The 15,541-nt window shown below is 38.1% G+C and overlaps 1 protein-coding gene and 1 pseudogene across 1 annotated transcript; both read right to left on the bottom strand.

The window, feature by feature from the left end:
• Positions 1-1,914: 1,914 nt before the first annotated feature.
• On the bottom strand, positions 1,915-7,205 carry LOC107303785 (annotated as a pseudogene).
• Positions 7,206-7,611: 406 nt separating this feature from the next.
• Positions 7,612-10,110, bottom strand: LOC102713891 (serpin-ZXA). The gene is made up of 2 exons (XM_015834483.2): positions 9,582-10,110; positions 7,612-8,530 (listed from the first exon to the last, which is right to left on the bottom strand). The coding sequence occupies exons 1-2, from the start codon at positions 10,002-10,004 to the stop codon at positions 7,751-7,753; spliced, it is 1,203 nt and encodes a 400-aa protein (XP_015689969.2). The 5' UTR covers positions 10,005-10,110; the 3' UTR covers positions 7,612-7,750.
• Between the last annotated feature and the right edge of the window lie 5,431 nt (positions 10,111-15,541).

The raw sequence follows: 15,541 nt of genomic DNA, 5'->3' as shown, positions 1-15,541 counted from the left end.
GTCAACAAATTAATAGTCAAATGAGTCCACCAGTGAACAATTTTGAGGAGCTCGACACTTTTAATTTAAAATACAAAAATATGGAAATTCTAGGAAACAAATCTTATAAAACCAATTGGAACAACTATGGATCCCTAGTTCCTTGCTACTCCCTCCATATCCATATTTAATATTTTCATAGATAGCACCCCGATTACAATATTTGTAGATATAGGGTTCAGTTGGTGCCAAAGTAGATGTGGGGCATAGTAACAGAAAGAGACACAAAGATTTTTATACAGGTGTGGATACATTAGTAATAGCCTTATTTCTATCGGCCTTGGCTAGTTTTGCTCTTATATGTTGCCGACAAGATATACACAGACACAAAACTTGAAACTGTCTTTTCAGTTAAGATTACTTTGTAGCTATATTGTGTGAGACTGATCTTGATGAGTACACACTTAAAGCCTTGGGATGATGTGGCTTGTGTATTTCAAGTTGCCCCTTAGGTCTGTTGGATTGTATTTGCTTGTTTTCCTCCTGGTGATCTGGTATTTATACCTATGGTTGCCCGCTTATCGAATTATAATTAGGAATATAAGTATGGATACTATTTGAACAACCAGGGAAGAAACTAAGTAGGACTATATTTGTTTTCTTTACCAGGTACTCCTTCCTTATTTGTTTGGGATACTATCCATATGTATGAGACTTGTTTGTGTATAAGATTAGGTATGTAGTATTCATGATGAGTTAAAGACGGGTCTATGGGGCATCTCATATCTATAATATTGACCACCATTGACTTTTTAATACATGTTTGCTATTCATTTGATTAAAAATTTATGTAATTATCATTTATTTTATTATGATTAGATTTATTATTAAATATATTTTAGTTATAGTTTATATTTATGTATATTTGCACTAAATTTGTTTAGCAAACAAATGACAGATATATCTTAAAAGGTTAGCGATATTATCTATTAAAATATAGAGGTAGTATTCCTTTCAAATTCATGGCTATCAAGAGTTATATCTCCGACAGAATAAGTATAAGATCTCACCTCATGTTTTCTCTCTCTTATAACATGTTCTGTTTTATTTAAATAATAGTTTCGGGACTTTGCTTTGTTCTTAATTTCTATGGATGAGTGAAATATTCTATTTTAATTTTAGGTTTGTCTCAATTTTGTGTTTTTAGAACCCTTCGATCCAAATAAGCTCTTAGTGGAGCACTTCGATCCAAATAAGCTCTTAGTGGAGCACTTTCATCAAGTCGTTACCAATATGTGGGAGGTTTATGCAGTGCAGTTTTCTTCAGTTGAAGTTCAGTGTCATTGGATCTTTTCAACAAATAACGGACACAAGTCAACAACAACACATGTTAAAGAAATTCCTTGGTGAGGGCATCATTTCCATCAAATACACACATATATAGACCCTCCACATGGTACAACTGTACAAGACAAGTGAACGTGCAAAACAACTTAATTTTAGTTAAGGTCATTTTTCAGTGTAAATATTTTTCATTTTGGAAATAGATCACTATCTAATACTTAAAAACCTTGGGATGGATCAGTAAGGATCATGATCTGGTGCAGGTGCAACTGCAACCTAAGTAGTTGCACTAGCATCATCCGATGAAAAAGCAATGGTTCAGATTGGTGATCTAGTAGTATAGCATCATTTTTACTGTTGCAAAAATATTTTTTAATATATGTGTGACTGTGCATATGGACCGTTCTATCAAAATCAAAATATAGATTGCAGTTTCTTATTGTGCCGTTTGCAACTGATCTCGATTCCACGCAATAAGGCTGGTTAGATTAGACGTTTCTTAATCCCTTTACTTAGCCCAAAAATACTTAGAATTTTGAGATGGAGGGAGCATTAATTTAGACATTCGACAAACATCAAATCCATCATACAAGCTTTTGTTTTATTGAGAAGTCTGCATTATCAGATGCTCAAAGCCCCGCTGTTGCATATCACATATGCAGTCACAAACATCACAGTATTTTGCAGCTAACACTCTTTTCTTCCTAGCTTGATCCCCGAACTGTACCAGTAGCAAGCAGGGGATTGACCACATGGCCGATGAACAGCACCACGCCGGCCTGTCATGTCCTCCCTGATCAGGAACAGGAAAGGATGATCCGCGACGAAGTCCACGGCCATCAGAGGAGCTGACCTGAGAGTGGCCGACGCGGCGGCAGCCTCGGTGCCTTCCTCGTTCAGTTCACCTCGACGAACGACTTGTGGAAGACGGACGAGACGAACAGGTTTCGCCGTCCCATCGGTGAACCATCGCCGACGACCATCCCGGTGAGATCAGCCTCCGAGCTGAACGGCAGATGGAGCCCCAGACCTCTGAGCAAATCGGACGCCTGGAACACAAACGATATCCTGAACCTGGGGAGCTTGAACTGCCCAACCTGAACATTCTGCACCGGGACATGGTTCTGCAGGAACTCTGGCTCGGAGGTCAGCCTTTCAGCTAGCCTCCATAGACCATCCTGTGCGTCAGGGAGAAGGATGTGCATGGAGAACTGCCTCCTGTCACCAACCCCTTGCTGGTAGGGGAGCTTCAGTACCTTCATGTCGCTGTGGGACGAAAGATACTGCTTCTTGGTGGTGGACATGAATGCTGCTTGAACTGACTTGCCATCAAGAAGGTAGAACTAACCATCTTTGGTTTTGGATGCATCAAACCTCGTTTTCCATACTCCTTTGAAATAAAGTGCATTGCCAAGAACCAGCCTGGTAGTACTGTCAACAGACCCTGGAGGGAGGATCTCTTTGATGAGGCCTGATGTGACTCTCTCTACCCATGAGTTCACATGACCAGCAACTTCAGCAGCCTGAATGGAAAGAAGATATTTCAGTATTTAGCATCATTGTCAAGCTTTGGAATGCAAAATCTGAGAAGTGCACCGACTATCTACAGGTAGTGCCATCAGCAATTCAGCATACAGAACAGATATTTTTTCCACAATTCAAATGAGTAATGGTTTTTTCATAGATAAATAGTTCCCACCAAAGTAAAAAATGAAAGTATAGCTTATACCCTAATTTAACAATAGTAAACATTGTACATTCGTGGCATTTGCCGTGGGACATCCTAGCATATATTGACCATTGCATACTCTAATTTTGTGGAAAATTGTTGGAACACACTAGGGACATATTTTAGTATTTTTCTGCTCAATTCAAGAGATCAAATAATGGAAATGATGCTTGCACGCTCGACCCAGTTATATTTCGTATCAAATTGCAGGAACTGAAAATATTTAAAGGGACTAGAAGAAAGGGTATTGTGAAATATAAAAAATCCGGAAAAAAAATTTCTATTTCAACAAATTTTGGATGAATTTAAATATATTTTTAAGTTTTAAATTGTGTCCTAAATGTATGAAATAAAAAACTTTCAGAGAATTAACATATGGAAATTATGTTTTGAAAAATGAACAAAAAAATTAAAGTGTGAACAAAGATTAGCTGACATTAAGTAACTGTTGGTTAATTCAAACGAAATCAATTTTTTTACGGTAAGGATATCCTATAGGAAATTTCAATCCAAAATAGAGAACCATGGCCTACGAGTTGGCATAAGAGTAAATTTCAGAACTTGCTTGGAAATATGAATTGTACAACTTGGATGCTTTAAACAATCAAACATTCAACAAATTAATATATAAGGTCGATGCTTCAGTTTTAACCTTACAAAATCCGCTAAGTTTATAAGCTTTTACACTGTTTGGCAACTAAAAACATTATGCAACAAGTTGCACTTATATACTTTTCTGACTCCTGTACAAAAACAGAAGCCTGTAAATAACGCTTCAATTCCAATGTAGTTAAGTACTCATCATAAATATTTGACATTTAAGATTTTTAAAATCTCACCATCAATTACTTCTGAAATACTTAGTGTGGAAAAAGGATAAGCATATATTTGACTTGAAAAGTAAAAAAACTTAGTAGATTTTATAAACTTGTTGTAATATAGAATTGATGGTCAAACATTTTAAAGTTTGACCAAATATTATCTTAACTAAACATCAAGTGTTTATAATCGGAAGGAGTAGCTAGGAAATAATTACTAAATTTGAAAACTAAAATAGCTAGAATGCCAAGTGAAGCGTCTAATGGAACAAGAAGATTAACCTCTATAGTTATATATGTACCGAAAACTAGAAATATAGAACATCATCTTCTTATTTATGTTTATGCTTATTAGCCAAAATGTAATTTTAGAAATAAATTTTAAAGTTGATTTTAAAGCTTTTTCATCATATTATATTTTTTATCTTTTACTTTTAGATCGCTAAGAACACATATATAAAAGTTTTTATAAATTATTTTTAATCAGTATTCGTCAATGAATCATTTAGCTTATGCATAATATAAACCTAAAGATCAGGCTGAATAGATCTAAGTAAATCGTGATGTCGTTTTAAGAAGCAGTATATATTTAAATTTGATCGAGGTTAAACTTATAAGACGTTTTGATTTCTTTCAATGTTAAACTTATTTAAATTTGATCAAGGTTTATATAAATATATAGCAATATTTACAGCACCAATTATTTTTATTAAATTCAACATCAAATATATTTTAATACAGTATTTGATTTATGTTGAAAATATTGCTCAACTTTTATATAAACTTGAGCAACAATAAAGAAATTTTAACTTTAAAAAATTAAATAATCTTATGACATGAAATGAATGGAGCGCTTATATTTTCTCAAATTGGGGACACTGGAGAGCAGGGGGGATCATCGTGATCACCATGGTCTTGAAGTCGACGGAGTTGGTCTGAGCCTTGTACTTGCCCATGGCGACGTCCTTGAAGGTTTGCTTGAGCGGCAGCGACGAGTCGACGAAGACGCCGTCGCCGTTGGCGAAGGCGACGCGCGGGCCGCCGGCGCCCGACGCGTCGGCGAGCACGAGCTGCACCACCTGCTCGGCGAGCACGTGCAGGTCCCCGGGCGTCGCCCCTGGACCACCGGGCCCGAGGAGGTAGCCGGCGAGCTGGTCGCGCGTGGCGCCGCCCGCGCCGCCCGCGACGAGCGAGGCTGAGCGCGACGTGGAGGGAGAGCGGGGAGAAGGCCACGTTGGTCTTCCCGGCGCCGCCAGCCGGGGATCAGAGCGCGGCGGCGAGGCGGAGCGCGAAGCGGGTCTGGTGCGCGATGGAGACGCGGAGGTCGGCGGTGGCCGCGGCTATGGTCGTCGCCACCGGCTTCTTGGAACTCGGGACGAGACACCGGAGACGAGTACGTTTGGCGTCGCAAGAGATGAAGAGGCCACCTTTTCACTTTTTATTGGGAAAACCTAACGACATATTTATAAAAATTTTATATATATATACATGTTGATAGCGATCTAAAAATCTAGGCCAAAAAATAAAGTACAATGAAAAAACATCAAAATCAACTCTAAATTTAAAGTTAAAAATTTAAATTTTAACTTTAAATTATAAGCAAAAATTAAAATATAAGGATGACAGTTATGTATCGATCGTCGAAGCTACTCCCTCTCATTTATATTTTATAGCAAGTTTTTTAGTTCTACCTATAGTAATCTATTGATAAGTACATATATTTTTTATATATGTTTATTAATATACATATAAAATTTACGTTAGGAAATAGAAAAATTACAGGTAATGTCAAATCTTTGTGGGCGTCGAGGCCCTACAATCTGAACGTATCTTACTTTTCAAGACTTGAGTTAGATATGTAAAAGTAGGTTCTATACCCACTATATCGAAGTATCGATCTCTTTGGAATTTTGCCGGTGCAAATGTGTATGCGTGCATATGGGTTGCTTGTAATACTTTTATGACAAAAATATTTCCATTGGCTGTCTAATATATGTTTTTACTCCCTACTTTCCAAAATTTAAGTATTTATAGGTTATTTAGCAAATAAAAGTTATATCAAAAAATTCCTTTTTAGCTATTTTGTGGTCAAATTTTAAATTTTCAATTGCTTAAATTTCTCTTTCTGAGCAACTCTTTGGTATGGTGTGCATGTTGAAATAATGAGAATTACACGAATCAGCACACAAGGATGCTTATATTGTGGTACAAAATGTGAATATGAAAATAATCTTATTTTGGAACAGATGTAGCAGATGATTAAGGGTAATTGATTATTTATTATACTTTTGGTTTAAGTTTGGGAACCAAATTTTCAGAGAAGCTAGGGTAACTACCATGCAGATTCCTCCTCCCATGGTGCTGTAAATCCGGCTTGGCAAAAGGTGTGGAAACTTAAAATCCCTTTAAAGGATAGAGTTTTTTGCTGGAAAGTTTTGCATAATTGTATTCCAACCAAATTTGAGATGTATATATCGACGTCATATGGAATAGGTTGTAGTTTGTGAATTATGTGGCGCTGTTGAAGAAACTAGATATATGCACCTGGGCGTGTATGTTTTGGACTACCTTCAAAGGATAGGTCTGGTATCGAACTACTAATGTTGCACCGAGCAACCTGGTCATGTGATATATTCCCTAGTTCAGTGTAAGAGTTTTTAGTATTCTCTAAATTCATATGATTACTAATTAATCCAGATACATATACAAATCGATTGATTGATAACTCTAGATAGAGGTAGAAAGTTTTACAATATAAAACGGATCAAATACTTAGACTACGGAATAGTGAAAGAGGGAAATGCTGCAGCAATTTTGTGTGGCATGTGGACGATCTGGAGAGCAGGAAATGCAAGGAAACATGGTGAAATCTCAGCTAGTCTGTCCGGGATCATTAATTGGGCTAGAAATGTGCGGCTTATGATTAATCTATGCAACTGCAACATGAAACCATGTTCAGAAAGCTGGCCAAAACAATCTGGACTCAGCCTCCAAGAGGTGCTCTTAAAGTAAAATGTGGATGGAGCCTTTTATTATAGTGAAGATTCAAGGGTTCAGGAGCTCCTTCCTGGTTGCAAGGTGTACATGGTTTCTTTCAATGTTCAGAATCCAGTAACGGTATAAAGCTCGAGATAGAATGGAGAGCCCATGAGGTTCTTGCTGAATATGATTCCCTTGACTTAGTGGAATTATTCCATGGTCGTTCTGGTAATCGCTCAGAAATTGCGGCGGTCCTAGAACAAATTCAGGAGCAGAGTAAGAGTTTTCATAGTTTCGTTTATTCTTTATTCGCCGTGCTTGCAACCTGGCTGCTGCCTTGTGTGCAAAGCAAGCATCAAGCGATAGCCAATGCCCAACAAGTTTCTTCGGAACGCATGAATTTTACATAATTTTTCATAGAAAACAGTTTAATTTCTCCAACTTTTTTATGAAATTCATCCAAACCAAATAGGTCCTAAAGGATCAGGTTCAAGTTACTATTAATCTTTTTGGGTTCAGATAAGTTATTCACTTATGTGTGTTAGCGTTGCCCTGTTATATGTACTCCATACACGAATCAGACCAGTACTTGTTCACGTCATTACACCTGATCAAACCAACCTAAACAACACAGTTGGTTGAAGCTAAGCCATCATCGCTGCTAATATTTGGATCTATTGACCATATGAACAATTTGACCAGAGAGTCTCATTTCATTAATGAACCTAGCCACTCCACCGCAAACCATACATAAAATCAACCACAAGCAGGCACGATTCAGAAACAGAACATTTGCCATATTTATTGAGAGGTCACCATGATCAAATGTTCAAACCCTGCAATTGCATACGACAGATCACAGATGCTGTCGCACCACTACAGGGATTTACAGCAAAACACTCTATGCAGCAAGCAGGGGATTCACCACATGACCAACGAACAGCGCAACTCCAGTCATGTCTTCCCGTATAACGAAAAGGAAAGGATGATCCGCAATGAAGTCCACAGGTATTGGAGCTGACCTAAGGGTGATCACTGCTGCAGATGCGGCAGCAGCCTCTGTCCCTTCCTCATTCACCTCGACAAAGGACTTGTGAAAAACGGATGAAACAAACAGGTTTTGTCCCTCTGGTGAATCGACCATCTCTGTAAGATCAGCTTCTGAGCTGAATGGCAGGTGGAGCCCCAAACCTTTGAGCAAATCAGACGCTTCAAATCCAAATGATATCTTGAACTTGGGGAGTTTGAACTGACCAACTGTAACCTGCTGCGTTGGGATATGCTTCTCCAGGAACTCTGGTTCAGCATTCAGCTTCTCAGCCAAGCTCCAAAGGCCATCCTGTGCTTCCGGAAGAAGTATGTACATGGAAAACTGCCTCTTGTCACCACCTTGCTGATAAGGAAGCTTCAGTACCGTCAAGTTTTCATAAGACGAAAGATACTGCTTCTTTGAAGTGGACATGAATGGCGCTTGAACTGACTTGCCATCAAGAAGATGGAACTTGCCATCTTGGGTTTTAGATGCATCAAACTTCTCAGCCCATGCTCCTTTGAAATAAAGTGCATTACCTAGAACCAGCCTGGTAGTGTCATCAACAGATCCTGGAGGGAGGATCTCTTTGATGAGGCCTGATGTGACCTTCTCTACCCATGAGTTCACTTGACCAGCAGCTTCGGCAGCCTGAATGAAAAGAAAATATACCAGCACTTAGCTGTAATGTCAAGCTTTAGAAACTAGAATATGAGATATGAGGAATGTCTAAGCATCCAAGAAAATGCCTTGAAATTTTCATGAAGTAATTATATAGGAATTCATAGGTACTGATGAGACCCATGAAATATTATGCAAATGAACTGATGTAAATGATAATGACACTAGCTGGAACTAGTGGCATCATCATACAAAACCAATAATAAATTTTCCACAATTTCAATGAGTAATGATCTTACCTTGTTAAGAGACGCAACGTCCACAGTGGCGCTAGATGAGAACCATAAATAATTTCCACAATAGTAAACATTAGAAAGTAGCTTATACCCTAATTTGACAAGAGGAGAAGTGCACAACTACAGGGTCTAGATAAATGTTATAATAAAAAAAAGAAAAGAAAAACAAAAAATAGTAAAAAAAAGTTGGAGTATCCATTAATTCATAATGGCCTTATGACTAAACAATTAAGGCCTACTATGCTTAAATACCTAACCTGGACAGAACTAACAATGAATTGTTGAATCTTACACTTTTACACCGTAAGGCAAGCTACATGAGTTAATAACTTTACAGAGTGGATGTTTATCATAATCTAAATGTAGATGTAGAAATTCGAAACCTCAATTTAACCTTACAAAATCAATAGAGAATAGAAGCCATTACCCTGTTTCATGTCTACAAACATAAGGCAAGAAGTGAATTATTAGAAATCGGTTGCACTTCAAACATTCTGCAATTCTTCTACAACGAAGTTTGTAAGCAATGCTTTCAATTAATGTTAGCTAAGTTCGCCAGGAAATAATAACTAGTAACCTAGAAGCCTAAAATTGCTAAAACATCTACTAAAATGTCTAAAACCACATGGAGATAAACCTCTAGCTACTTACTTTTGCAGGAAACAAGAAATGTACACTTAATTTGCAAGGGCTTAATAATCGTAAGTAAATCGTGTGCTCGTTCTAAGAAATTTTAACTATTTATATATATTAGATTTAGATCGGTGAGGAATTCGGGCCATTACCTTAGTTTTGAAGTCTACTAGGTTGGTCTCGGCCTTGTACTTGCCGACGGCAACGTCCTGGAAGGTCTTCTTGAGCGAGAGCGACGCGTCGACGAAGACGCCGTTGGCGAAGGCGACGCGCGGGCCGCCGGCGCCGGACCCGTCGGCGAGCACCAGCTGCACCAGCTGCTCCGCGAACGCGTGGAGGCCCTCCGCCGTCCCACCAGGCCCCGCGAGGGCGGAGGCGAGCTGGTCCCGCGTGGCTCCGCCGGCGCCGGCCGCGACGAGGCTGAGCGCGACGTGGAGGGAGAGCGGGGAGAAGGCGACGTTCCTCCCGGCGCCGCCCGCCGGGTGGGCCGGGGAGGAGAGCGCGGACGCGAGGCGGAGCGCGAAGGCGGTCTGGTGGGCGATGGAGAGGCGGAGGTCGGCGGCGGCGGCGGCCATGGTCGCGCTCGCGCCGGGGAGGAGGGAACGGGGGGAGTCTGGTCTAGAGGAGTTACGCAATTTCGCAGGGTTTCAGGGTGTTTTATGGATATTTGCGTGTTCGCACCGCGTTGCTGTACTGCCAATAGTATCAGGTATGGGCCTTGTGTGGGGGTGTTTGTTTGATTCTTCCAAAGCTTAGGGGGCTGACTGTGAAATGTAGCAAAGCAAAGGCATAAACCGCTAGCGCAAGAGTAGTGGAGTACTAACAGAACCGTCTAAATGCTCCCGGACCAAGTTAAGCCATGTTCACTGGTCGAAAACGTATCAATGAATTAATATATAATTAATCAATAGCTATAAAAATTAAAAAATAAATTAATCTGATTTTGAAAATAATTTACATATATATATATTTTAAGTATATTATTTAGCAGTTCCTCGTGTGCATAGAAAAAAGAATATGGGTTAGCAGTATGGAGTTGCCGAACACGATCTTAGGCCTCAGTTCGTTGATTCATAAAACTAAGCCATATCATCTCTTTTTTCACGTGAATCTTTTCCCAACTGCTAGTGTGTTTTTTAAAATTTTTCCAATGGAAAGTTACATTAAAAAATCATATTAATTTATTTTTAGATTTTTATAAATAATTAATTAATTATGCATTAATCTATTACTACTTTTCCCACTCCGGAAAACTAACCCCACTCTTATGTGGCCTTAGTTTAGGACTTTCACTATATTTACAAATAAAAAATAATTTATTAATAAAATATTTATACACATGCTCGTGACGATCTAAAAACAAATATTAGAAAATAAAGTAAGAAAAAACTATCAAAATTAACTTTAATATTAAAATTGAAAATTTAAATTTTAGTTTATAAGCAAAAGAAAAACGAGATGAGAGGGGCCGGCCACACCAAAAATCATTTTTATTGTTTTGATTATTTTTAGATTGAAAGCAAAACCACCCGATACTTGTTCCTAGGACTCAACCTGCCACGTTACATAAATAGTGAACGTGATAACTTTATTATCGGTCTAACTGACTCGTACGTATATCTGAACACCGCTGTTACATTAACATTTTTGTAGTATGGTAATATTATATGGCTAATTGAGATGAGTAGCGTGATCAAAAGGAAATAAAACCTGATGGAGTTTAGTTTTAAATAAAAATAAAAAACTCCCGTGGTAAAGAAATGAGAAAATCTAAAAAAATATCATTAACAAATATCAGTACGAGTTCTAGAAAATGTTATCGTACAAAGAAAATTATTTAAGAAATGTCATGGTTGTGAGGGTTATGTCCATTTTGCCGTTAAATATATTGTGACACCGTAGAATCTAACAAAGAAATACTGATGGAACTCTAACCGTGATGGTATTTTTTAGATAAATTCGTTTTACGATGACATTTATAGAACTTGCACTTCTTGATGGTATTTTTTTTAAAATTAAACATTTAGCAGTAGCATTTATTAATTTTTTCTAAAGAAAAATACCCACACCGACAGGTGGCAGAGTCGTGCTGCTTTGTGCGTGCGTGGCTCCAGTCACTTGAGTACACTTTGCAGTACACGACATCAGCCCGTTAACCGGATAATTATCTTACTTCTATAAAAGAATCAGAACTCTATCATGGAGATGCTGCGCAGGTCTAGTCTGGCTTAATCACGTCATCTTTTCCTTTTATATATATATATATATATATATATATATATATATATATATATATATATATATATGTTAATATGTATTACATCCGTTTAATAAATGTAAGATATTTGACTTTTTTATAGTATTTAACTATTGTCTTATTCCAAAATTTAGTATAAATATAAAAAATGACAAGTCATGCTTAAAGTTACTGTGTTAATAAAGTAAGTCACAAGCAAAATAAATGATATTTTTTTAATAATATAAATGATTAAATATTACAAGAAAAAAATCAAATATCTTATATTATAAAACGGGGGAGTATATTTGTTTTTTTAGCTAATGTGTTTGTTTGTTTGATAGCAAGATTGCATTGATGCTCGCCGGGGAGAGAGAAAAGTATGGTAGTGATGCTAGAAGTAATGACGACTGTTTTGGAAGTTGCTGTGAGTCCCAATCTTATCTCTATAAGAGCTCAAAGAAAGTACTGGATAGTTGTAGTTTCTGCGCCCGCAATTTATTTAGATATTTGCGGGTGAAAACATGTGCCAGTGCTACTATGGGGTCAATAGGAATTTACGTAAACATTTTTTACCCAGTGCAGAGGCGGGAGATTTGCAAACATGATACTCCAAATATATGGTATTTACAATTTTGATACTCGAAGTAGATGACATGTGAGGCAGCACGAACCAAAAAGACGGTTGCGCAAGTGAACGAGTCACGTGGCACTGTTTTTTTACTTTATATATACAAAGTTTCTATATATAAGTTTATACGTACAAATATTTTTATATATTAATTAATATTTTATGTATATATAATATATGTGTATATATATACATACATATTTATACAGAGAGTTTATATTATATATATAAAAGTTTATACGTATAAAGTTTGTATATATAAAAATTTGTATGTCTAAAGTGTACCATATACATAGGAGAAACGATCGCACCCCGTGCGTATTAGAGCAAGTTTAATAGTACAGCCAAGTACTAGTTTTAATTTATTTATAGTCAATCTAATAGCCAATTTATACAATAGTTACCTACAAAACATTAATATAGTCTCACGTATCATATATACTATGTTTTGAAATCCGTGTTATAGCTGCCTAAGCCTACCTTATCTTTTTATAATATATTTGTAGCTGGCTTACACCCCCTCGCACGTACGGGGCACTGCGTATGCGCGCTAGCGATGTCACCGGCACCGGGCGCGCACAGGTTGGCACAGCTGGCGTGGCGTGCGCACACGAGCAAAGCAACCAACCACCGGCCCAGCGCGCGGCGCGGAGACGCGGAGGCGGAATCCACGATCACGCGGTCGCGGCGACGTACGCACCGGCACCCCCGACTAGCCGAGGCGGCGTACAACTACTCTAGTCGCATAGGCAGAGGCATGTGCCGGCCCCCCGAACTCAAGCGAAGCGATCGATCGCGCGTGCAGATGCATGCAGGGTCGGGTCAGCAGAGCAAAGCGGCATGTGCGTGCTGGAGTATATAGCTAGCTAGGTACGGTGGAGTAGCGGCGGAACGTGGCAACGCGTGCGACCGACGGACGGACCGACCGACCGAGCAAGCCTGCTGTAATTTCGGAGCCTGCAGTTTGACCCGTCGTTCGATCGGATTGTGATTCATCAGCTGCTGTACTTGGTTGTTGTCAGTAAACCTCTCTTTCCCGCTACGCTACCCGACGTGAACCGCTCCGCTTACCGGAATGTCATGGTTGTTAACCTGTTAGTACAAATTGTGTACAGGAATGTCATGGCTTATCAGTATAACCAGCCGTAAAGACGTGTATCTATCAACTCAAAAATTTATCCAGCCCAATTTTTACCATCATTTTTCCCCTTATAAACCAAATTTATATTTTAATATTAAATTAAGAGTTAATTTTAGAACTTTTTCGCCAAAATTTATTTTTTAATATTAACTTTTAGATCAAAAGGAATAATATATAATTTTTTATCCATAAATTATTTCTCATTTATAAATTTATTGTTCATCTTAAGAAATACGTCATGCGTCACAACGCAAAGGAGAGCTTAGCTTAGCACACTACAGGTGGTGCCAGCGGACCGAGGGCAACTAGCCGGCCGGGCGTCAAGCTCTGGAAAGCTCTACGCCGATGATGAATCACACCGGCCGCCGGCGGGCTCTTCTGGATTGCTGGCCACATCAAAAACCGTATGTGCGGCGCGCCGCGTCGACGAGGCCACGGTTCCTACCTACGTGACCGAGCGCCAACCCCCTCTCACCGTTCCGCTCAGCCTCCACGCGGCGCCTTTTCGCACAAGCACGCTGCAGCATTCCACACTAGGCGGCTCCGCTGCTGAGATCAACAGGGAGCAATGATGTGCTAGAGACTACCGGCCTAATTTTTTTAAATTTAATTTTTTAACTGTAAATCTAAAAATAATTTTTTAATTTTTTAATCATAGTTTATTTTTTCACTTATACTGGTTTCTTATCCTAAGAATATAATATATATATATATATAAGTTTTATTAATATTTTTTATTTATAAATATATCATTGGTTTTTCCCATAAATAAATCAACCGGTCACTATAGCCAGCATAGTCCATGCTAATTAAGCGCTACCTTTTCCCTCGGTTATTCCTTTGGTGAGTTGTTTCAATTTTAAGACAAAGTTCTTTCTGAATTTCCGTGCTCCAAACATGTGTGACTACACCCACCGTCGATCTCACTTGCCTCTTATTTAAGTGCTCCGTATATGACAGGGTTGCTGACCAGTGTTTACCTTTTAGCATTACTTTCTATTAAAATATAACAATGATAAACAAGTTTTATAATTTTAATAATATTGTAAAAAGTTGTTTTTATATTTTTAACTAAATATATTGAGCAGTAATGATACTCAAACTTTTAAAATTTGAGCCAATAAAGTCAACAAAAACGATATAGTGAATATAAATACAGAGGTATACTTCTTTCGTTCCATATTTCCATATTGTAAGATATTTTAGCTAACATACGTTCATCTTTTAATTAATACAAAATATTTTATGTATTTATATTTATTAGTATCTATATAAACTAAAATAATACTATGAAAATTACATTATGAAACGGAGGACGTAGGAGCACGAACAAGTCAGTTTTATACTCAGAGAACACATGGTGTATGTACGATGTTAGAGGTAAAAAATAGTAATATTGAACAAGCAAATTATGTTAATTAATTAATTTATACATAAATGGTTGATGCTCAAATATCAATTGAGGTTGACCAGCTAGCTAGCCAGCACAAAAATATGTCTTTTGTTAATGGAAGCACCTTGGAACAAGCCACGCACCCACGTTGCCGCTCATCCAATGTGACATCACACGCACCTAGTACACATATCACTCTCCATTTGGCACCTGCACCCCCCCCCCCCCCCAATTAATTCCAACGAGTTCCGTTAAACCAACCGCAATTATCCACGGTGTGGCCGGACTGCAAAGAACAAGTCTCAGTCCATATTCATGTACCATGCATGTTCCACTGCCGTGTATCTGGACTTCCAACAATAATGCATCGTCTTTTCGCTTATATATATACTTATAAAGTAAAATTTAAATTTTTAATCTTAAATTTAAAATTAATTTTAGGATTCCGTAATTTATTTTTTAGTATTGGTTATTAAATCGCTAAATCGCTAAGAATATGTATATATAAGTTTTATTAATAAATTATTTTTAATATGTTGTTTGATGACCCCTGAACCCAAAACAAATTAACACAAGAAGTCATCGATCTCCATGACCACTTGGAAGCATCCACCTCATTTCTTCATTTCATCCAACCATTCCTTCCTTTCTGGTTGACCAAATACATCTTCTCTTTGGCCTGGCCTTGCTTAGTTCCCAAGAACCAACCAC

This window comes from Oryza brachyantha, chromosome 3 (genome assembly GCF_000231095.2).
Source record: "Oryza brachyantha chromosome 3, ObraRS2, whole genome shotgun sequence".
NCBI classification, from domain to species: Eukaryota; Viridiplantae; Streptophyta; class Magnoliopsida; order Poales; family Poaceae; genus Oryza; species Oryza brachyantha.
Note: the sequence above shows the minus strand (reverse complement) of the source record. Positions and strands in the feature narration are given on the sequence as shown.